This window comes from Carassius gibelio, chromosome A23 (genome assembly GCF_023724105.1).
Source record: "Carassius gibelio isolate Cgi1373 ecotype wild population from Czech Republic chromosome A23, carGib1.2-hapl.c, whole genome shotgun sequence".
Taxonomy (NCBI): Eukaryota; Metazoa; Chordata; class Actinopteri; order Cypriniformes; family Cyprinidae; genus Carassius; species Carassius gibelio.
The window spans coordinates 24,565,890-24,591,529 of NC_068393.1; the positions used below are offsets into that span (position 1 = coordinate 24,565,890).

Genomic DNA, 25,640 nt, shown 5'->3' on the forward strand with positions numbered 1-25,640 from the left:
GTTGGTTATAAATTAAATATTTTTTTTTTCTTACTGCAATTCTTTATTAGGCTTTTATAGCACCTTTTGGTTTGATGCTGAATGATATGAATCCCAATGCATTGATGTTTTGTACACACACTTTACAAATGCAGTGTAATGTGAGTTATGCAAATCAAGTAATTTTCCACTTACAGTACTCTAGAAAGTGCTCACTCTCTGAAACGCTAACAGATGTAGCTAATAAGTTGGTTTCTTATGTGAGAATGTGCAGCTGTCATTTTCCACTTCATGGCCTGGTAATCAAAAGAATGCAGCTTGTTCAGAATAGATAAGGACTCAAAGACGGTTCCACATTGATTCAGTGAAGCTCGGTTTAATCGTTTCGTCTCTGCCTCTTGGTCGTAGAGGAATATGCTGAAAAATGACTAGTATGTTCCACAAAGAAAATACACTGAAATTGATGATAAATATAATGCTTAGACCTTATCCACCACACAAGATGGAAGTTAATAAGCATAATTATAATCAAAAGTCACTTGACTTGACCTTTTAGGTTTATAGCACTGGGGTTGCTGAAGTGGATCAGTCAGGGTAACAAATGAGTTTTCTTGACTGAGCTTCAGGATATTGAGTGTATGTGCTGCAGAGGTGAGTGCAGCAATCACAGTCTCAAGATATTCTGACATTAGATTTCTGAATTGCCCAAAAACAACATTTCTGAAAACAGCAACTTTTTATCGCTGCCTTTCTCTAATTTTAGCACATCGTTCTCTTGGATCCTCTTATTAAATCGTTCAAAATGACTGTCTAATGATCGTTTCCTTCCTTTAATTTCCTGCATCGCTGCATACAATGGCATTTTCACAATAAGAGTTTTTTTTTCTGCTTGTTAATTTTCCTTAGAGATGTATAGTGGGTTTTTTTTTCCTCGATAAATGAAATTTCAGCCTCCACCTTTTTCTCTGGGGCTGGTTTTTATATTTGGTATGAGCAAAGCCTCTCACTTTTGAGTCTCTCTGCTCCTCACCATAAAACTTTAATGATTTTTTCTAATGCTGCTTCATGAAATATTAAAGTCACATAAATTTATAAAAATTGCTTTGCAATTAAGCTACTCTGTGGAATATATATACTGTATAACAGTGATGGAAAAGCTACACTCTTTTGAACAACTATACTGACATGTTAATTGTTGTCAATACAGTACAGTTGTTACACCGATCCTCAAACGAGTTCTTTTCAGTTTGAGATGTTTTAATATATTCAACATTTATATAGATATTTTAAGGAACCAAAGGTTAAACGTTAGACTGTGTAAATCTAAACCATCACATGCCTTACCAGTGACTTCTCAACATTTGTGGACTTGTAGTGGTATGATCATTTGTGTTGTTAAAGCAGGTAGACTATCTTTCTAGCTTTCTTCTTGTGACTGATGTCTCTGCCTCATCCTCCACATCCTGGGTTATTTCAGGTCTGAAGTACTGCTCTCAGAAACGAGGTAACACAAACGTAACCTCGTAACACTGTGACACATCTATCAGCCTCCTCCACACCTCCACATATTTTGGTTTTCATTTCATTAAAGAACGTGCTTCCTCAAAACGTGTTCCCCGAAATACATGATCCACCCCAGTTGCCCAACTGAGCATTTCAGTGTATTATAAACATGTTTGTCTCTAAATAATCCCTTTAAATGTGTTAAGGTTTAGTCTTATATAATTTTATTTTGGTTTATTTTAGTAAAATTCATTGTAAATTTATTGGACAGTCTTCAATATATCAGTGTTTAATATTCAACCCAAGGCAACGATTCCCTTTTCACAGAAATGTGAATAATATCTCAAAACCTCCAGCAAGTTAAGGTCTTTTAATGGCAAACTTATGTTCCATTTAATGAGTGTCATATCTGCTGGAGCAGCTATTTAGTTTACAATACAGCCTCTCATTTACTTGAGTTAACGGATGGCACAGAGTCCGGTGAAAGCTCATATGTAATGCTGTGTGCTGATTGGTATGCAAACATTCCAGGTTTTTCTTTTGTCTGCAAAACTGATTTTTAATCTCATGTCAAAATACATTCAATATATAGTGCTGGAAAACTATATGGGAGGGAAATTTGTACCATGTCCCAAGTTAATAGACTCTTTCAACCCATCAACTGGATGGGTTTGTTGCTGCATTCCAGACAGTGGACCTGAGGAGGTGAGATTTTTTGTGATATTTCTCTTAAAATTCTCAGTATCTTTCTAATAATTGAAGATGTAAGATGTGCGTGATCACTGTCACTCTGTATGGGTTTTTCATTTCACGTGTTTCTAGTGTAAAAACATCATTGTAGTTTCAACTTTAAAAATGTGTAACTAGTCACAAGATTTTCTGGCTGAAGACACAAATTTCAAGGAAGGCGAGAGTGATGACACTTACTGAGTCAGGGTGACGTACCTTTGGTCTCCTATACTTCTCACGGTAAACACTTTGGTCATTATCAGGTGGGCAACACTCAAAGTCCAGTGTTTAATTATTGACTCTTATAGCTCACTCCAGAAGAACTGGTCTGGGTCAGTGGGACAGAAAAGAGTTCAGATGTAGGATGTACAGTCCATCACTGTTTTCTATTCAAATATATTATATATACTGTACACTTACTGGCCACTTTATAGGAACACCTTGCTAGTACCGGGTTGGACCCCCTTTTGCCTTCAGAAGTATGTTAATTCTTCATGGCATATAGATTCAACAAGGTGTTGGAAACATTCCTCAGAGATTCTGGTCCATATTGACATGATATCATCACACAGTTGCTGCAGATTTGTCAGCTGCAGATCCATGATGCAAATCTCCCGTTCCACCACATCCCAAAGCTGCTCTGTTGGATTGCTCTATTTTTTGCTTCATCTCTCCTGCATCACACTAATGATTGCAGTCAGATGGACCACCTGGGCTATCTCAACACAGTTCGCTGTCCTGTAGGAGTAGGTAAATGGTGGTCTATATACTATTATTTCAGTTCGCTTATGTATGTTAAAAATGTATATATGTATCTACATTTTGGATTGCCTTGGGCAAGTAGCTTTGTTTTTCTGTTATTATAGGGATGCATTTCATGAAAATTTCTGTATAATATGTGTGTGTACACATGCACGCAGTGCCCCATACTGTAAAAAGCTTTCACTGGAGCTTGCTGGGAAAAACCCAGCTATTATATTCACTGATGATTATATTCATCTGCACTACTGTATGATCCAGCTTCTCAAACCAGGTTAGCTCCTGCACAGCTTGACCAATCAGGTTGTATTTTCGTATAGCTTCATATAGCTGATGCAAAAAAACAAAAAGTCTAACAAAAAAAAAAATCAAATTTACTGAGCTAAAACTATAAAAATCTTGCAGATTTCTCTGGTCATGACTTTGGCTTTGTATAGAATTGCATGCTGCCATAATACTAAAATGTGAATTCTATGATAAAATATAATATTTAACCATTGTTATTGTAGTATTATATACTATTATAGTATTTTTTATTATTATTAGCTTTCATTTTTCTTTTTCCATTTTAGGTTATTTAGTACATTTAGGTGTTTTCTTTAATATATAATTCTGTTTAGCTTTAATTTAAGTTTTATTTTTTATTAATTTAAGTAATTAACTTTTTATATATTAAACATTTTATTTCAGCTAAGGCAGCTTTTTTTAGGTTCAAGTTTTTCATATAATATCTATGTTTTTGTTTTAGGGAAAATAATATTTTTTTTTAATTAAAGTTAACAATTAGAGCACTGATGATAACAACCTGGCTCCATTAGCAGAATTAAACATAACACAATGGGTTAACAGGGGAAATGTTTATTATACCGTCTCAAACCTAGCCTGACTACGTCAGACTTCCTACTTCCGCTCAATTTCATTTCGCTTCTGTACTCATTTCGCTGTCTGTCTACGAAGCAAAGTGAAGTAGCAGAGTCTGGTATTACCAGGCTATCTCAAACCTGTCTTTAAAAGCGATGACATCACGTAGTTCAGTTTTCTGCCACACGGTGGTGCTCAGAACACATACATTGTTAATGCAGCACTGTACATTGGGTTCTCTCACGCTCGATCCCTTTCTTTCTCTTTTTCTCTCTTTCAGGCCTTTAGAAAGGAAGTCGTGGCCTAATGGTTAGAGAGTTTGGCAGGAATACCACGATTGTGGTGCCCTTGAGCAAGGCACTGAACCCCCAACTGCTCCTCGGACGCCACAGCATAAATGGCTGCCCACTGCTCCAGGTGTGTATTCACAGTGTTTGTGTGCACTTAGGATGATTTAAATGAAGAGCATGAATTCTGAGTATGCGTCACCATACTTGGCTGTATGTCACTTCACAAACACATATCTGTGCTAATATTTAAAGTGTCTGCATATAATTAGTTCGCACAGACCAGTAATAATGGTGAGATTTACTTAAGAACTTATTTGTATCTTTTTCTCCTCTGTCTCAGGGAGAGGTCTGTCTGTGTACCAGCAGAATCTTTTTATTTGACCAGAATTGCTCGTTTCATCGAGACGGCTCATCCGTGGAAAACTGGAGTGCCCTCTGACCCCTCAAACGACAGTGGAGCGCTCATCAGGAAAGAGCATCTACAGAAGGTCTTAGGGTAATCACAGATGTGTTTCGATTGATATTTTCAATGGAAAATGTCAGACGGTGTGGGATTAGAAATTTGATATATAAAGAAAACAGTCTTCCACATTAAAATTAACTAACTGCGTTTACATATACAGTAGACTGGTAAGGTTATGTTGGTTTGGCGCTAACAGAAGGTGCCCAGGTGCATTGTGGGAGGGTGTGGAGTAACTTACCCTTCTACAACAAAATGCAGGTGGCTATTTTATGTTGCCCACCATCATCTCTGGTGTAAAAGACTCCTCTGCATTAATTCAGGCAGAGATTTTATGTCCCGTAACCTGTGTGACACCCTTCGCTGAGGAAAAGGAAGTGATATCACAGGCCAATGGCGTCTGCTATGGCTTATCTGCCACAGTGTGGTCCCGAGATGTGGGGCGCGTGCACAGGGTTGCTAGGAAACTGCAGGTTTGTTTGGTCTGGACCAACTGCTGGCTGGTCAGAGATTTAAATCTCCCGTTCAGTGGCATGAACTCAGGCTCATACCACTTCATCACTGAGGTTAAGTCCATCACCATTAAACTCTGACACAAGAAGAAGTGATATATGCAGGGAGTCAGGGACACTGTGTCACTGTGTGATTCATGTGTCATTTCAAATCTGTTTACAAATTATATAGAGGAAGCAATCAGACTTTATATGATTGGGAATAAAGTTCATGAAAATCAAAGTGCTTCATATTGTTTTAAGTGATCGAATGTGGGTGAATCATTTCGGTGGAATTAAATTGTCACATTCTTTAGCATATTTCATTTTAAGACACACCAGCCTTCGATTGTATTGCTTAGAAGTTGGATGTTTCGTAGTTTAGAGAAAGAATGAAGTTATCTGGTCTGCTTTTTATGATAATCTGCTTTATCTTATCATTTATTTAGGTAACTTTGTTTTTCCTGAAATTCCTTGGGAGCAATAAGAAAGACGCAAATTAGTTAATTATTGATATAAAAATATAAGGCTGTTAAATTGAAGGGACAGATTGAAGCTTAGATTATTTGGTCCTGGATGAGAATTGTATGAAAAACAGTTCTTATGAAATCTGTCAGTTTTGATTGCAGACTTTGATATCTTGGAGTGCAACTTAAAAATACTTTAAAATGAATGTATTAATTAATTCAAATAAATAGTTGATGACTTTTCAAACTGAGAGTGAATAGACTTTTAAATCTAAAGTTAATTCATGTTTAAAAATGTATTTGCAAGAAATGTATCAATGTGCAATGTTTACAATTGCATATGTTTATCCATATAAATGCGAAAAGAAATATATTTGGCAAAAGGATTTAGAAAAACAATTAGCCAATGCTTTTTTTAATGCAATTTAAAACTTTTAAAATGCATGTACCAAAAGCATTTAAAATTATTATTATTGTTTAAGTCAACTAACATTTTATAAAATAAACAATAAATAGTTTTAAATGCATTTGTTTATTTATTTTTTAAATTAATTTATTTTATAGTTTTTAATTCATAAATAGATAATTCATCTGTTTTATTTTTAAGTGCCAGTCCTTATGGAAAAGTAATGATTGCTGTCTGTTAATTTGCTCTCTGTTAAATCCCATTTTGCTGAAACAACAGAGATGTTAAAGAAATCTAATTTGGGGTTTATATCCTATCAGAACAACTAAATATTTCAAATATTGCTGTTAGGTGCATGCTTGTGTGTAAAACAGAGATGTTTTTCATCTCTATTCAGGTCTCTCTGGTCTTTAGAGGAAATCTCTCTATCACAACATCTTTCAGACATTCAGAAAACAAACTGACACATGGAAAACCATTAGGGAATATTACAATGTGATTTCTAAGCCAGAAATCTTAAAAATGCATGGAAAATTAATTCATATAGATTTACATGATTCACAGTATAGCAAGACACAGAAACTAAGAACAGCTTACGTGTCTGCATGGTGCTGGAAAGAAGTGATATCTTGCATCTGTATTGAAAGGTTTTCTCAGTTAATGAGGGGTGTGTGCACGTTTGTGTAAGAAAACTAAAGGAAACGTGTGAATGTGTTCAGTCACGTCTCTGCGTGCTCACACACCATCCGTGGCTCAAAGGGCAGAGCCCACACTGCCAGCTTTTATTTTGACTTGGCCAAAGGCAATGCCTTGTACCACCCTGTGTGTATATACACATACGTGCAAGATGCCATTTGAAGATGCCACCCATAATAACCATGGATCTTGGGTCTGATACCTTTAGTACATGTTTCTTCTTTTATAAAAAGAAGGCATTTCAAAACCAAGACCAGCCTGTTTTCAATTTTTATTCAAAAAATTTATCTGTATTAATTTATTAAATAATTGCTTTTTATTATTTATATTATTTATTAAAAACCCAGCCATGTGTGGGATGCTTCCATTAAATACAGTTAAACATGTGCGTGTAAAAATGTTCTGTGAACAGACGAGCAGGTCATATCAGGGCAATTTTCCACTGAGGCTTGCTGTGGGTGGAGGACATCTAGAGCTCTGATGAATGTTGCTGACCTGTGAAAAAAAATCTCAAGTGTAATCAGGTTAAATAAACTCCAGGAAACACTAGGAGAAAGCTCTTTCGAAAGCTTTTCTTTCTGTCTCTCCCCATTCATAAGCTTGTCTCTGGTGTGCGTGACCCAGGAAGAAAATGACGGAAGATCACGTAGCTTGGAAAACTTCCTGCAAAAGGCAAAAAAAAAAAAAAAGTATGGAATATGTTTGTGTCTATACCACCCATCTAACCCACCCTTCTTGCCAACAGAGAAGTGGAGAGAGAGGTGGGAGAGAGATAGCTAATGACCTTTGCAAGGAACAGGTGTAGATGTTTTAGAAATGGTGCAGGACAGGAACACTTAAATTAACTAAAGTTTGCAACACTTTATTTCCTATAATATTGTTTTATTTCTCACATCTGTGTCTTTATATCTTACAGTGTGACTGTATTTTAAAAATGATCTTACAAGTAGTTTTAATTTATTAGTTTTAATATTCTTATTCAATTTTTTATTGTTTTAGTTCATCAGACATGGTGTTAAGGTACCTTGAAAGCTTTTCTGAAGTGAGTTTCCATGCTAAACACTGGCTGTTTAGTCTTTGGTGGATATAGACACTTTTGTCAAGTTTTCTGAAAGCATTTGGGCTCACTGTTATGAAACTCATGAATCTGTGCCCACAGCATTGCACAAAAAGCTCAGCAGACTCGAAATATGGCCCTCACCAATCTGTTTGCTTAGTTTGATTATGTTGATGATAACCAACTATAAACATTTTACCATAATTTAAATCCATCCCAATAGTACTTCCTATCTTAATTAGCACTGAAATTGTGAATAAAGTATGTCGTTTTATATGTAGGCCTGCATGTGACTGGGTAGCACAATTGTGTGTCTGCTGACTAAAATTTAAGCTCTGTGACACAAATGAAATGCCAAAAAATAGTAAGATTTGGGTCAAAAATGTATGATTGTGTATTTGTACGTGTTTGGGAATGTGTGGATTTAGTCTGGGTAAACAAGGGCTTTTAAATGAGGTTTTGCATGATGTTGTGTCAGGACACATTGAACTCTCTCTGTGTTTATATAAGAGCGAGGCTGACCTCCCAATTTGGACATCCTCCTTCATTTGTCAGTCATATGGGAGCCGTAGTTCCCGGTCCTCCTCAACATGACTGGCAGTCTTGCAACATGCACTGTGGTGTTGATGCTCAAATGAATCCAAGTGTTGGATCACTTTCTGCTGACTAGTGTTTCACCATTTAACCAGATGGTCTCGCTACATGGAAACAACATAAACGACACACACAGCAACACAAACAACAGTGACACACAGACACATTTGTGCATGATGATGAAATCATGCTGTTCGTATCTGATAAGATTTTGTTAGATAAGAGATGTACAGGAAGTCAGAACACAATTATTTTATGGAAGTCAGATATGGAAGGGAAAGAAGCTAACAGACATACCAAAGAAGTGTTTTATTTGGTCTCATAACAGTCCAGAGGAAGTTTTTATTATTCAAAGGTTATAGTTTGGAGACTTACTGGAGTTCTCAGTTATTATTAACTTCAGCATGAACTTTGTCTCAGATGTTTCTCTTAAAATATATGGGACAACTGTTGACATACAGAATAAAAGCTATCAAATGAAATTGTGAGTTTAACGAGAAATGTTTAAGTTCATTTTGAAATCTGTGACCTTTGATCACAGGAGACATTTCTGAGAAGCAGAGGACTTCAAAGTCTCTGTTTATTTCCATTTAATCTCACTAATGTCTAGGAGAAACAACAGAGATCCTCAGCGTTATGGTTTCATGAAGCCACTTTGAGCTTCTGAGCTTAATTTGACTTAAACCATGATGGCATGATTGACAACGTTCAGTTTCGTCATTGAGAGTTTGTTTGGGCCCATCATCTTTCTACAATGTTTTTTCCTTTTACATTTAAATGTATGCATTTAATAGATGCTTTTATTTTAAAGGGACCTGTAAAAGATGCACCAAAGCAATTCATCAAAGAGCCAACAATATTTGCAATATACAGTGCCAGGTTTATTAGACAACTAGTTTTTCCTTGTATTGTCTAGGAAAGATAAAAACGAGAAACAAATGAGATAATGGTTGACACTATGAACTGAATGTTGATGGTGTATATCAGACCATTTGGCCATGGTGTAGATCACAAATGATTGAAACAGTGCAATATTTCATTCCTATAGGTTTTTCTGTCTATCTTACTAATTACTGGTAAACTGCATTCATTTTATTTATTAAGATTTAAATGAAATTCTTTGTTCAATTATTCTTTAGAATAATGTTTTTAGATGAGAGTTCCCTTTACAGACATGTTACTGACCTCCATCTGACCCAAACCACGATGAGATGATCCACAAATTGTCGATTTTGTCATTTAGATTATAGTTTGACTGTATCTGTCACCTAATATGTCAGCTTAGAAGTGTCCCACGCAATTTAACATCACCCGTTTCAAGCAACATTTAGTCATGTGACATAAAGACACACTCGCACACAGTTAATCACATGCAGTTATTTCTAAATCCATCAATCACAGTCCTGCGTCATAGTGAATCAGCCGCACTCTGAAGAGCGAGCGAGAGAGAGACGGTCAATCGTTATCCTGAATGCACTCGACTGATCTCAAACTCAGTTATTGGACCACTTGCGATGAATGAATATTTGTCCTGGGTATGTAACAATGCAGGCAATTATGATGAAATGATATCAGCTTTTGTGTAATTGTCATTGTTGACAGGGGAAGTCATTGTAGAGATTTAGGGAATTTGTGACCCTTCAAAGAATGATCACAGAATGAGATGATGAACTGTGGATTAAACACAAACACTATATTTTGGCTCGCGCAAATAAATGTGGGTGAAGAAATACAGGCAGGGAAGCTAGACCTCTCTCTGAATTGGTGGACAGTGACACACCTCCCTTAACATTCCCCTCACACACACACACACACCCACTGCAAACACAAAGGTGACTGGCTGACCTTGTGCTAGATACTGAGTGCGTCATTGCTTTTATTTACATTCTCTATAGGACTGAATCTACCATAGACTTGGAGGGGAACACGTCCTCCACTATTAAATATAACGGTCGATCAATATGAGTTTTCCAGTGGTGCATTCTTACGTTGTTACGTTTGACCTTCCCAATTTGAAATGTTTGGATGTGCTCTCAGTGTCTTTCTGATTCTCCAGTGCATCACAGCACTATCAGTTACACAATATCCATCCATCTGTAAGTTGGCAGTTTTGCCAACCGAACACCTTTTTTTTTTTTTTTTTACAAGTTTTTACTTGTAAGTAGCAATGTTTAAGTTATAATTCAAGTTTATTTGTATAGCGCTTTTTTTACAATACGAATCGTTACAAAGCAACTTTACAGAAAATTACAATAATTCAGCAACACCTCTGCTTGCTCACAGTTTTCTGAAGTCAGTTAATTGTTAAATGACAAAGGTAATCAAATAAAATATGATAAAAAATAAAGTTTTTATTTTAAAATCATTTATACTTATATTAATTTGACACTGAGATTTAAATCATTATTAGCTTTTCACCTACATGTGAACCACTGGTTGGTAACAGATCACTTACAATATTCTTGTAACTACCGATCTTTAATTATGGTCAAATGATAAGAACTTGATTATTAAGTAGCTAGAAACAAGAGCACTCAAATATCAATTTAGAGTAATAAACAAAGAACTGAAATGACATTAAAAAAAATGCTTATTGTGCTTGCATGGGTGGCACATGTACCAATATTTAATCCTCACAGAGAAGATTAGTATGGACAGGATGACACAAATCCATGGAGATATCAGATGTTTTGCAGCTAGATGTGTTGTGATTTAGCCTGCAGTTCAATCTCTAGGATGTCTGTACATCAGTTTGATGTATGGATTTGGTTCCATTTTTTTTTAGGTCTGGTTGATTGACTGAAGGCCTGTTAATTGTGCAGATGTGTTGATAAAGGATCCTGACAGAGACAGACGTCTTGACTCCACTGCTGGAAGGGAGTGTATACAGTAGGTGTGCCGTTCATTAAACACAAGGGAGACATCTTGACACGGAAGACCACAACTGTGTTTCCCTGTGCGTGTGTTTAGATACTTTGTGTTACCGTCTCTTTCAGGCTATTATACTCCTTCCGCCTCAGACAGGCGTCTCTGTCAGCCATTCAGGGAGTGTATCAAAAGTGTGTGAGTCCATATGTCTGTGTATCTGTATTATTACAGTATTCAGTGAGCATGCAGCAGCTGATTTCCTGACTTGAACAAAGCGTTTAGAGAAAGCAGCATTTCCTTGGATTCTTCTCGGCCCACATTGTCCCTTCAACACACACACACACACACACACGCGCACACACACACACAATGTGAGAGCAGTAAATGAATATGAGGAAGATACACTGCAGTGAAGATTTCAAAAGTGTCTTCAAAGAGAAAATTTGCTTTTATAGTCACTTTGTTGAAACATCATAGCTAATTAGACTGACTTTTAAAACAAAAATGGTTAATTGTATTATAAAATCATGAAAAAAGACACATGAATTTACACAGTACCTCACTCCACCCAAGAAAGAAAGTGCTACTAGCTAAATACTATAAGCTTCCTTTAGTTTTTTAAATGTGTTGATATTGTTTTTTCTTCTTCTGTACAATGGTATACAAAAATGCCCATAATCACTAATAGATATCACTTAAATACCACACAGACATACACACAATAGTATGAATTACAATATAGTTATGGCCACCTGAAACTAATAAACTTAAAATGTCTAAGTTCTTTATAATCATTAGGTGAACCTGTATTCAGTCGAGTACTTTCATTGAGATTCCTTGTAAGTTTATTTTTTTTAAGGCAGTCCTTTAGCATGCTTTTAGGTAAGGCCAACCAATTCAATTTAACAGTGAAGACAAAGAACGAAAGATTGCCTTCATGACTCTTTCTCCGGAAACTGCTGAGGGTACAGAGCGTACCCATCACCAACACACTGGTCATAGCCAAAATGTGTGTATGCCACATTAAAAAAGGAGGGGGGGAGGGGGGTGCTTTTCTTGTTCGTTTCCTCAGTAAACGGAGGTGGCTCTAGTGAACAAAAGATGCCAGTGAACAAATGACACTCTGTTTCGCTCTAGTCAGCTGACCCATGAGCATGAGTGGGCATCTCAGAGGGCCTTCGACAAGCAAACATCAATTTAGACTGACACAAGGTCCCCAAAGCTCTCAAGTTCCACCCAACAACACCCATCCGTTGATTGCTTTGCAAGGCTGTGATGGCTTTATCCTTTATATGTGTGGTCTATATATTCTTTATGTTATGCTTTCTTGTTTCCTATCAGGCCACGAGCATAATAGTGATTTATGCTGTTGTTTTGAAGCTAACTTTCTCCTCTCCCTGTATTTCTTCACCTCCAAAATTCTTCATTGATCCTCTACTAATCATTAATTCTCTCCGTACGTTTGTGTTGATCTTCAGCGTTTGAGTGTACTGTGAATGCTGTGCGTCAAAGGAGCGCAACACCTAGATGTTGTTTTGGTTTCTGTGTTTGGATGGGCATGTTACACCATCATGTGATCATATGTACACACTTACTTCAACACACATTTTGTAGGCATGTCAAAAAAAAAAAGCATGTTTGTGAAGTCTTTCGAGGGCTATTAGAGTTTTGAAATATATATAAACTATTAATTATCTGATTGAAAAACATATTTCACCCCAGCATCAAAAGAAAAATATGAACTTTTGTTTAGAATGTGGATAACAATGCCTTTTTTTAAATGTCTTTTACACTATTTTCACTATACCCCCCCCCCTCCCCAAAAAAAACAGTTGTCCTTACTATACATTAAATGCATTATTTTCATTATGCAGATAATGAATAAAACTAGATAATAATAAAATAAAGACATTATTTAAATTGTCAACTATACGTCATGGTGGTATTTTGTTGTACTATGTTAATAAAAAAATAATTAATTGTACAAAGTATGGTTTTCATTGCACTTTTAAGTAATGAAAATCATAGGGCTAAATGTGCTTAATCTCAAATTGCAAAAAGTTTAATGGTCCTAAAATAAATTAGATTTTTTTTTTGGGGGGGGGGGGGTGGATTCATGACTTTTCATGACATTTCTTTGTAAGATTCACCCCACAACTAAATGATCCATGATGGTCTTTCCCTCAGAATACACAAAAGCATGACCCTGCACACATATGGGGTCATCAGAGCTCTCATAAATCCACCAACAGATATTCAGATGTCAGAGCCTGGTTTCTGGAATAATTCCCAGGATATTCCCACCAAAAAAAGATAGCAGGATTGCACTGTCATCCTCTCTCTCTGTGTCCAACAATACAGAGGCACTAAAAATAACAACAATCTGCAAGTGAAGGAAAGAGAGATGACACTCCATTTGTGAGAATCTTGAGATCGTGAGAGTATATGCTTACTATTGGATACACTGAAGTCAGTGTTTGAGCAATTGTGTTTACCATTTACACAAAAATTGTGTGTATGACATTGTGTGCATACAGTGGGTTCAAAAAGTTTCAGATCACACTGAAAATCTGGGATTGAATATCTAATTAAAATATGGAAATAAACAGAAAAGTTTTAGGATTAAGAAATTGGAACCAAATAAATGAATGTAAAACTTTTTTTTATGTTTTCACTAGTAAAAGCTATTCTACTGATTATATCAATTGTTTAAAATTGCAAAAATAGAATAAAATAAGAATAGAAGCATTTTCACTGGTGGACACAGACATTAAGACCCTGCTATATGTCTCTTTCCTGCGGAGCTGTGCATTGTGAGAAGAGCTGTGTGTGACTCTTGACCCTGAGCAGTGTTGTGCAGACGGCCGTCTCCAGCTCTTCTCAGCTACTTCCTGTCCATACACACCCCTCTTCCTGTCCATAGAGTGGAGCTATTTTAAAGCCAGTGAAGGCCTGGAGTGTAATAAAAGAAGCCAAGAGTGGAGCCATTCTGACTGCTGACACTGTGTGTGTGTGTGTGTGTGTGTGTGTGTGTAAGAGAGGAAGGATTCCATCAGCTTTATGGCTGTGATGATTGAGGAAATCGGGAGAGAATGAGAACAATGACCTTTCTGCTCTTCCTCAATCCTATTTTAATAAGGAAATTACAGCTTTTTCTCCCCCCACAAGATAATTTTTATACTTTGTTGATATGAGAGAGCTGATTACTAAGACAAAGAAATTGAAACAGGTTTTTTTTTCTGCTTTAGAATATGAATGAGTGAAGAAAACTGCAGAGCCACAGAAGCATTAGGAACAACAAACACAATAAAACCACACATATGTACTTTAGGGCAAGTGTCAGCTATATGATGATTACATTACATTTTAATCAAAATATTAAACTTTGATATATACCACTATGCTTTGCACACTTAAAGAACAAACACAAAAGATCAGTACGAAAGGAATGTTCAGAATGTAGAAATGATGATAAATAACCGACAGAGTCACTGTGCAAACTGGTGATTTCACAATGACAAGCAAATAGAAATGCAGTGTATTGTGTAGATATTTCTCAACAGGAAGAACATTTCAGAAGTTTTGAAACTTTCTCCTTAACGTGGGAATAAAACTGTTTGTCAGGGCTGATGGGTATAAAGTTACTTCATTTTTGGCCATGATATATAATATATTCAGTGATATATTCAACTTGCTTTAGATAATTAATTAGAAATTAGAATATTACATTTTGAAGAGAAATCACTAAATCCTTTAAAAAAATGTGTATAGAGCACATGGCTTTACATTACAAATGTCTCCAGTGCCTTTAACAGAGAATATAATGTTGCCCTGCTTACCATTGTGCCAGTCAAAAGACCTCGTGTCTTTAAAACTCCTTAACTTTAAAACTGACTTTTCCCCCAGAAAACTAGGCAGAAGCAAAGTAAATATACAAATACATATACATACAACCCAAAATCAAATGCACACAGACAGTAGACATGTCTTTATGATGTTAGCCAAGATGTTTCATCATGTCCAACACTTTCTACCTGAATGTTGAAATGCACAAATATTTGCTTTGCTGTTGTGTAATATGGTTGTGGAAAGATGATTACTTTAGTGCTCTTATTCATGTATACACAGTCTAAGAGACCACTGGACATCATTGCAAACTAATCCAGACATTGTAATCAAATACACCACAGGAATTTGGCCAAACTAACACCAGAGACAGAAAAAACAGAACGGAAGTCATGGACACCACTAGAGCCCAAAAATGTGAAGCTAGACATTTTACTGGGATGTACAAAGGAAAACTAAGAAAAATAATAGTGCAAAAAACTAATTTTAGAAAGGCCAATTCCTGAAAAAACTCCTTGATAGAATCAAGATACTCATACATGCCACGCTCTACCAGCATTAGATAAAGGAGACTGTCAGATTGTCAGTTTTACATAAGCCAGACCAAGAGAAAGAGAGAGAGATAGGACAGCCAGTCTTCTACTGTCCCACGGCCCTCGGGGGCGGAGAGAACCAGCTGACTTACCATCTCTTCTGTCCTCTTAACAAGCACAGTACCCCCCCCCCCCCCCCCAACCCCAAACACAGGTTACTCGAGGATCTTTGCCAGCAGTGGTTCACAGCAGTAATTTGTCTGTGTTTTTAGGATCAGCCTTAAGCCCTGAATGTCTGGGGCTGGATGTAATATTAGAATTTAAATGTCTTACCATCATTTTTATTTATTTTACTAGCTTATTTTGTTTATACAGATGATATTCTGCAGATTAAAATATAAGAAGGCAACCACAAAAGAAAAACAGAGGAAGGCAGAAATAAAAGAGAAGACGGCCTAGCAAATAGATCTCCTGCAATAGACATTCACTCTTAATAGACAGCTGTTGGTGTTGTTCTTTGCTGAACTTTTCCTTACTCTCTCTACTTTCTGCAATGTTTTTTGAATTTACATTCTAAACACTGAAGATGGGAGATTATTAAATGATGCTGTCATCTGAAGTAAGTGTTAAATGCATTCTGGGTAATAAAAGTATAAAGTAAAAAAAGGTAATTTTTATTGGGGGGGGGGGATGTTGCAAGTCTAAAATGGCATTGCAATTTCATATTAGTTCATATCAATTGCTTTTGCTTCCTCATTGAAATATATTCCAGAGATGTGGTGTTTCTCAGCAGATCAAATTTAATTGTTTTTCTTCAAGTGCCAAACACACACTTTTATACAGTTTGGTTTCTTCATAATTGAGGAAATTCATTGCTCATGGCCATTTTTAGAGATAATATACTTTGGTCTTAATGTTGGTCACCAGAATGTCTTTTTATTCCATTATGTGACTTTATCAAACATGTAAAAAGAGATGAAAATGGCAAAAATGAAACTGCTGTCATGATTTTTTCACCCTCATTCTGTTCCAAACGGTCAGGCTCCAAAATAGCACTATATAAGATGTCTATATAATGAAGTCATATGATAGTTTGGCACCATGAACATACCCTTTATTAAAGTCTATATTTTTTTTATATCTTCAGCTATCAAATCAAATATAGCTCTGATGATGCAGGCTTGCCAAAATGAAGAATCAATGAGGATTGATGTTTGGTGTATTTGACAACTCATGGCCATTTTATTGGAAGAAAAATCTGAGTGAAGATTCTTTAAAAATTCTGTTTTATGTTTTCTGCAGTTTAAAAAATGGCTTTGGAGTGACAAGAGTGTAAACATGAGTAAATAATATCAGAATGTAAACTTTTGGTTGAACCGTCACTTTAATACATCAACACTAGAATATGAATGTAGAAACTTCTCAACAAAAGTTGCACTCTGTCCTGTGAGAGGCGGATGCTTTTGCTGGGATACCGTTGCCTGGATACCATTGTTTCCATAAGTGTCTGTATCTTTCTGTGGTCAGATGAGACTCCAACAATTGTGTGATGTCACAATCCATCCAATCAGCACGCTGGATGATCTTACGCAAGATTCAAGAACACACAGCGCACACACAAAAGATCTCAGAGCACAAACAGTCTGTGTACTGATCAGTCGACACACACACACACACACACACACACAAACAAACAATTAGAAATGTTTCCTGCTTGAGCAGAAAAATGAAATTAACTAATTAGTTTTCATTAATAATTGAAACAGACCTTGACTTCTGAATATATGTGTGGGGTTGAGAGAGATTTTTTTTCTTCATTAGCACATGAAAGCACATGGGGGGGGGGTGATTTGATCACAAGTTGATTAGATTTAATATGGGTGCAAATGGGGTCCACGATTGATCAATAAAACCACATTTGAGTTGCTCAGGATGTTTGATCATGATCCTTTATTCACTGCAGAATAAGCCTTGTAAACCCAGTCCTGATGAAGCTGATGAAGCTGGAACTCCGGATGGGATCCAGGAAGTCAAGCCTACCGGATCTTCACTGATGCTTCAGGAAATTTGTGAGTCATCCTGTTGGACCTCAATACCAGCTGACATACTTGTCTGATGGATAGGGTGATAAAGCAAGATATTTTTTGTGAGGCGTGTAATCCACGTTTGGCACACACTTTAGATTATTCAACAAATAATTGTACTTCTCAGGATTTAAAAGATCCACAAAGCATCATCAGAAATGAATCCTTTTAATCAGCAAGGATGTATTAAATTGATCAATAGTGACGGTAAAGACTCTGACATTGTTACTAAAGATTTCTATTTCAAATCAATGCTTTTCTTTTGAACTTATATAAATAAAGTTTTATATAAATAATCTTGAAAAATGTTTCCACAGTTTTCACAAAAATATTAAGCAGAAAAACTGTGTCAGCACTGATAATAAGATGAAATGTTTCCTGAACACCAATCAGAACATTAGAATGATTTCTGAAGAATCATGTGACACTGAAGTCTGTAAGTGATTGAATATTCAACTTTGCCATCACAGGAATAAATTGCATTTAGTATAAAGTATACAGTAAGTATATCAAAATAAAAAAACTGTTATTTATAATTATATTTCACAATAGTACAGTTTAACTGTATTTCTGATAAAATGAATGCAGACTTTGTGAGCAATAAGAAACTTATTTTAAAAAATCATACATACACCAGACTTTTCAACTGTGTTATTAGATATTTAAAAATATTTTAAGAAGTTATACTTGTTTGCAGTGTGGTGCAGAAAGTTTTTCATTTTTTTAATTGAAACCTGATGCTGGCATACTGTTCCTGCCAGCAAAATAATAATAAATATTTGTTCTTTTTACCATTTTGCTACATTCCCAGCCAAAATCTGATGAAGAGCATGTGGCTTGAAACATCTGTTTGATGAGGAAACTAATAAGTATTTTTGAAAGCAACAATTAATGTATTCAATTTTCATGTACCTGTATTAGTCATGTTTGGATGTGCATGCTTCAATGCATTTCTTCAGTGTGAGAATTACTCATTTGTGCACATACAAATCAAATGTAACAATGCATAGTGTGTAAAAACACATGAACATATTATGACATTCACACAAATCCATTCAAACACACATTCAGACCATGCTCTAATAGCGTTGCAGTTTTAAAAAGTAAGTTACATTGGAAAAGAGTAGAAGTCTGAGTTTGTGTGTGTGTGTGTGTGTGTGAGTGTGTGTGTGTGTGTGTGTGTGTGTGTGTGTTGAAGGTCATTTTGAAGGGCAGTGGAATTTTATTGGCACTGATTCTAATGCCAGGAAGACTTTTTTGAGTTATGTAACATTGTACAATGGCATTCCACACACTGGACAATAAATGACCACTAAGCCTGCAGGAAACAATGCAGGGTGGGTATACGTTGTATGCATTTGTGATATCCTCTGCATTTTTAACCTGATGCCACAAAACTGCAGCAGTGAAGTGAAACTAGGTTAAGATCGCACTTCAGGCTGTCTGTAAAATCTACAGATCTGACAGTTTCAATGGAACTGTGTGAACGGCTTGCCTGCTTATGCCTGTGTGAGGAAGCGGGAGAGATGTTGAGAAAATGCTCACTTCTGTCATTCTTTGTGTCATTAACATTCCCTCTATCTTAACTATTATCATTATTGAATGGTTAAGCATTTCGGACAGTGACGATATATGAATTGGGGGTGACTTTGGACCAATCAGCTGTGAGACTGAGGTGTGTTTCTCTTCTTTTTTTTTTCAACAGTGAGAATCCAGGCCGAGTCCTTTGGGATCTTTCTGCTCATATCCAATTCACTTTAACACAGCCGTCCTTTCTGCTATGTCTCAAATTTATTGTTTTCATCTCTCTGACTCATCACTCTCTCTCTCTATGCCTCTCTTTTCTTTTCTATCTTGGTTAAGTATTCTCTTTGTATGGTCTTGTCTGAGCGATGAAACACTGTCTAGCTGCAATCCTCTTACAGTCAACTGCTGTTATCTAGTTTACAAGAGTTGCACATTCACTGCATAGAAAGTACACTCAATATCATACTGCAAAATCATTTTGTCTTGTTTTCCAGTAAAATTTTAGCAAGAAAAACGTATCAGAGAAACAAAACTGCAGGAGATGTTAACAAAATAGAGCTTTTTCTCCATGCACTAAAGGTGGATGGGAACAAAGGTTCACTCTGGTAGTTTTTACTTATTTTAAGCATGAATCTCCTTAAATATAGTAAACAGTGCCAATGTAAAATAAATTTCATCATATTAATATATGTAATATATATATATATATATATATATATATATATATATATATATATATATATATATATATATATATATATATATATATATTATATTATGTAATTATAATAATAGGCTTATAACATCTATTTATGTGGATGGAAATATAGAGTATAGAGTTTTTTTTTATAAACCATCACAATAAAATAAAATAAAATTGTTTAATACATATATTAAATATTATAATTAATAGCATGATATTAATATATTGACAGATGACTGTTGCTTAGAAAAACAAACAAACAAAACAAAACCATTGTGCAACTATGGTAAATCCTCAATACAGTTTAGAATTTACTTAAAGACATTACAGCTAAACTGTGACAAGAGCTTAATATAGACTATCAAATTGATGGGATTCTTCTCACCCTATTCCTGCTGCTTAAAATCATTCATTGTTTTTTTTTTTTTTTATCTCACCCATCTTGTGCTTTGACCTTTTCTGGAATGCAGAGCAGTTTAGGGACTTATAGAAAATACACACATGCCCTGTGCCGTGTGTGTGTGAGTCTGTATGTGTGTGGGAGAGAGAGAGAGAGAGATGGTCTGTGCAGCAGCATATGGCTATGGCTTAACCTCATGTCACTTTTGACTCAGTCACTTTCACGGTCTTAAGCATAAAATGCGCTCAAACACATCCCATGCATCCAGTCTGTTGTTGTGTCAGTCAGGCCATAATCAATCTTTCCCTCAATCATTCTCTCTATGTGCAGAAAATGTGAAAGACCAGCAGATATGCAAACCCCTTGATGCTCACTAAGATAAAACAGCTGCTGTACACATATGCTGCCATTTAAGCCATCTAGTAGGTTACATTCAGTTCAAAATGGGTTTTAATGAGGGTAATTATATGTTTGAATGGAGCATCTGATCCAGCATATAATACAAAGAATATACAGTTTTCCCAATAATTGTTTGGACATGCTTACAAAATTCCTAAATGTCATTGTGTTATATAACAACTTATTAAATCAATTGATATGTGTAAACATATGATGTTAGACCTTTTCTGGACCCAGTTACTTCTTCAAAGATTGGCAGGGTAGCATGACCAAACAGGGAAATTTAAAGGTCAAGTCTTGCGTCCTTGTCTTTTGAACAGCAAGTCAAACCTTTTCATCTTTACCACCCTTATGAGCATGAAATGTGTATATATGGCTAATGCACAGGCACACATTCTTTCATGGATACATCTGTCGAAGCTTCATGGTACGTCTCTGCTCTTTTCACTCCCACACTCATCTCATTCTCGCCACAGAAGTCTGAAAAACTCCGAAGATTCAGAATCTTAATGACTCATCATGTTTGAAAATCTGACATGCTGACACTTACTGGCTGCTCAGCTAAAGATCGTCAACACTGGTTTTATCTCGCTATAGCTGCTCTAGACCACATTCTGCAATTGTATTCGTTGAGAAGTGCCAGTGCTTGCTTCTATATGAACAAAAATGTGCATATTGTTGTGTGGAGATTACATTTGTAATTTACCTTCCTGTCAGTGGCCTTGAATGTCACCCACTGCAGTCGTTTTTATCCTACATTCTTACACACACACACATAGTACCAAGATGAGCTACTCACAGCTACTCCTCCCACTCCACCTGTCAACCTTCCATCCTTGCCATCTCTCCATCTCTCTCTCTGTTTCTTTCAGTCTGAGTGCTGCATTAGCATATGCACCACTACCTTATAAAATGTTTAAATTGGAAAACTGGAGCTAAATTGTACACCGTTCCCTTTTTGTGTTCATACTTGTGTCAGTCTATCTATCTAATTTGATACATGCCGTCTGTCTGGCCTGATTTCATGTTATGCATTTTACATCTCAGATTTAGTAAAGTGAGATTTCACGCTCTCACGTGTAACTTATTCTGTTTGGCTCTGAAGCATTAGCCACTGTGAGGGGAAAGAAGCTATTCTGAGAATGGGAAGAGAGAGAAAAAAGAGAGAGAGACAGTGTCCCCAAAGATATCTTGCCTTCCCTGTAGCATAGAGAGAGATGAGCAGAGAATCATGTTTATTTTATGAAGCTCACACTCTTTATTTTATGTGTGTGCCTGAGAAAGACAGTAACTTTGAAAAGAAGCTGATTATTTGGATGGAAGGAGAGGAGAGGAGAGGAGACGAGACGAGACGAGACGAGACGAGACGAGACGAGACGAGACGAGACGAGAGGAGAGGAGAGGAGAGGAGAGGAGAGGAGAGGAGAGGAGAGGAGAGGAGATGATGTTGTTGGTACTGAAGGCCAATATATATACATTTCTTGGACACTAACTCAATATTGAAATACTGTTATTTTAAAGTGCCCCTATTATGCCAGTGTGTATGTGGATGTAAACCATCTGCAAAGTTGTAAAGCCGAAAGTGTACAATAAAGTTACTTTATTCTAAGAAAACAACAGCAACTCTGAACAGCCTAAACAAATGATCAGTAATTTGAATCCCACTTCCGTGATGGGCTACATGTCAGGGGGTAACACATTTGCATAATGCTCGCCTGTTCTGCGTTGGCCGGCTGTGAACAACTTGACCTGGCCTCCAACACAGAAGCTTGTTTGTGTGGTTAACATCATGTCGAGAAGACGCTGTGTCCTACGCTGTGAAAGGAAATTTGTTTTATTTTCACTTCCAAATGAAGAGGCTGCAAACAATCAATAGTCATTTTTTTTTACACTGTATCACAACAGTACAATCCCAATCTTTTTTTTTTTTTTTTTCTGTAATTTTACTGATGACTGCTTCTCTAATCACAAGTTATTTTGTGGGAGTTCACAAAATACTTGCTCTTGAAAGATGGCTCAGTTCTTAGTTTATTTGGATGAGCTGGCTGCACTGAATCACAACCTTTAAGTGTGATAAATAATAGATGTTAGTATTTTCTATTGAGCATTCAGAATGTGGAACTATGGCAATAGGTGTATTGTTTTCCTCATGGAAAGGAGGGGTTTAGAGAAAATGAATCTTAGAGCTGCTTTGAACAAATCATTTGAGAATCATTATAAAATTAAGTGATATTGAATGCATAATTTGAGAAAACAGAAGTGTTTTTTAATCTTGCATTCATATAATACTATTGTAGAAGCCTCCTAAAACAATATTAGGAACCTTAAAAACAGCATAATAGGGGCACTTTAAATTGTAATTATACTAATAACAATATTACTGTATTGACTATATTCTTGATCAAATAAATGCACTCTTTGTGAGAACAAGAGACTAAAATGTAAATGCAGCATGTATAAAATATATTAGTCTCTTGAGCTATGAACAAGCATTGATCCAGCAAAAATATCCTCTAGGTTAATTCATTTCCATTTCTAGACACATTCACACTACAGTTCCCTGCATTTCAGTTTTTCTCTTTCCTGTTCCTCTGTATAATTTTGATCTTCGGATTTGTATCTCTGACTAACAACTTGAGACTAGTGAGAAACCAACTTCAAAGAGATATGAAGGCACAAGAGGGAGAGAAATAGAGGTTCTGTCTGGTCTATGTGTCAATTTATGTCAAAATGATAAGTTTGAACATCTTATCTTACATGAAAAACATTTCTTTAGCTGGAGTTGTTTGGGTTGTATACTGTGTGCCTGACAGACTCAATTCATTGGACACTGTGGCGAGTATGCTGCTGAATAAACTACTTTATTAATAATGGATGCCATCTGCTGCACTGTGCTTTGATTACTAAATATATGTATACAGATATCGATTGAGTGAAGGTACAATCCAATGGCAATGATATCTGTAAAGACTCCTACTCTCAAATCTGCATTTTGATGGGTAAGGTCAACCCAGATGGTGTGTGCGATCATATTAATCATATTTTCTTAAAGTTTTAACTAAATGTCTGTCATCCCCTCAGAAAAATAATAACCTTGTAGGTTGTTGCAGCAGCTGTTTCTCAAAATAACACACCAAGATATCATGCATATTTATGTGACTTATGGATGTCTGAAATCGCTCACCTTTTGTATATTTCATATTTCACAGTGCAGTTGATTATATCAGACAGATTATATGAGACTCCTTTCACTGCTCAAACTGATGCAAGACCATTTTTTTTCATTTTATGAGAAATGAAGAGTGTGAGCCATGAAATGCATATAATAATCATATTTTCCAACAGCAGTTTATTCTCCGGTGGCTTCTTGCTCTTTGCAAGGTATTTTGGGTTTGATTAGGCAGAGCAGACAGCAAGATCAGTGATATGCATAAAATGAATCCTTCTTTTGTCCAGGATGAAAGGCGTATTTCTTTCTTTCTCATGCTGGCTCTCATATGAAAGGATCCAGTCTGTTATAGTGAATCAGACAGTTCTCACTGTCAAGATGGGAAATACATTTTCTTCTTATCTGTAATTTGTGAAATTGCCTTTGTGAATTTTGTCTTTCTGTCATCTCCAAAAAGAAGAAAATATTTTTCTTTGTGTGTGGGATTCAGATTTTTATGATGTAAGTTAAGAGCTACAGTATGAGTCATATAGGCTACACAAGGTTAAAATGATCACTACAGTGCCAGGCTACTTGAAACTGTCAATCCATAAACAACACTCAATTCAGTAATTAAACTCAATCTAAGTGGATGCTGCTCAAGGGTGTAATACACAATAGAGCGCTATATAAATGCATGATTCATTTATTCTTTCAATCAAATAATGCCATGACAGTTTAGCTGCAATTCTTGCTTGCATGTTTATTAACTTTTTTCATTCATTATTAATTTGATCAATTATTTTCATTTTATTAATTTATTTTTATTAGAATTTTTTATAATTTTTTATACAGTATTTTTTTGTCTGTTATTTATTATTACTTATTATGTATGTTATATTTATATTGTACATTAATGCATTAAATTGCATTCAAGGTATACATTTGATCAGTTCATACAGTCCATGCAGAATCAAACCATTTATAGATACCTTGTTCTAGATACATTTCTAGATTTTACTATTTTATTACATTTCATATATATATATATATATATATATATATATATATATATATATATATATATATATATATATATATACATTAAAAAAGTACAGTATGCAATATATAAATATTTATTGTATTATACAATTTACTGAATAATAATTAAATAGATTTTTACATTGCATTGTTTATTTTATTCATTTTATTAATTATACATTATAGTAATAATTATAACTAATAATGCTTTCATATTTTATTATTAGATGGGGTGGTTTTAACATATGTTTTTGTGAGAGTATATCATTATAATAATAATAATAATAATTATAATAATAATAATAATAATTATTATTATTATTATTATTATCCCAAATGTCCAAGGAGTTGATGGATCTTTCTGTCATTATATCTTTAACTCGGTAAATTGAATCTTCACTCATTATCTTCCATTCCCTTTCCCTGCAGATGTGTGGCATCCGCTGCTCGCAGGATGATGGACCTGTTGATTCATTCACCCCAGCTCATTCATAAATGATTCTTGACCAAGAGAGTTCCAGAAAAACAGACAGGTAGGAGAGAAAAGGAGCATGATGGATGCTCTGTGTGTGTGTCAGAAGAGGGTTGCAGCACTGCAGCGGTTCCTGTAACGGCAGTGGTCAGGCTAAACACACCCATCCAATCCATCAGCCTTCATTCATCCGTCGCCCATCCTTCCATTCACACAATCAGAGCAGCGGGGAGGGTGGGATAGAGAGAGAGAGATGCTGTGATAGAGAGAGCATCTGCTTCTGCAGAAAACGCAGGGGGAAGGGGCAGAGGAGGAGGAGTGAGAGAG

The 25,640-nt window shown here is 35.8% G+C and overlaps 1 protein-coding gene across 2 annotated transcripts; it reads left to right on the top strand.

The window, feature by feature from the left end:
- The first annotated feature begins 1,932 nt into the window (after positions 1 to 1,932).
- Positions 1,933 to 19,801, top strand: LOC127944580 (2-aminomuconic semialdehyde dehydrogenase-like). Of its 2 annotated transcripts, XM_052540619.1 has the most exons (5): positions 1,933 to 2,187; positions 4,112 to 4,248; positions 4,462 to 4,609; positions 17,503 to 17,608; positions 19,329 to 19,801. In XM_052540619.1, the coding sequence occupies exons 2-5, from the start codon at positions 4,229 to 4,231 to the stop codon at positions 19,382 to 19,384; spliced, it is 330 nt and encodes a 109-aa protein (XP_052396579.1). In that variant the 5' UTR covers positions 1,933 to 2,187; positions 4,112 to 4,228; the 3' UTR covers positions 19,385 to 19,801. The 2 variants fall into 2 exon arrangements, with proteins under 2 accessions (XP_052396579.1, XP_052396580.1); XM_052540620.1 differs by lacking the exon at positions 19,329 to 19,801 and having other exon boundaries at positions 4,462 to 4,617; positions 17,503 to 18,780.
- Positions 19,802 to 25,640: the final 5,839 nt, after the last annotated feature.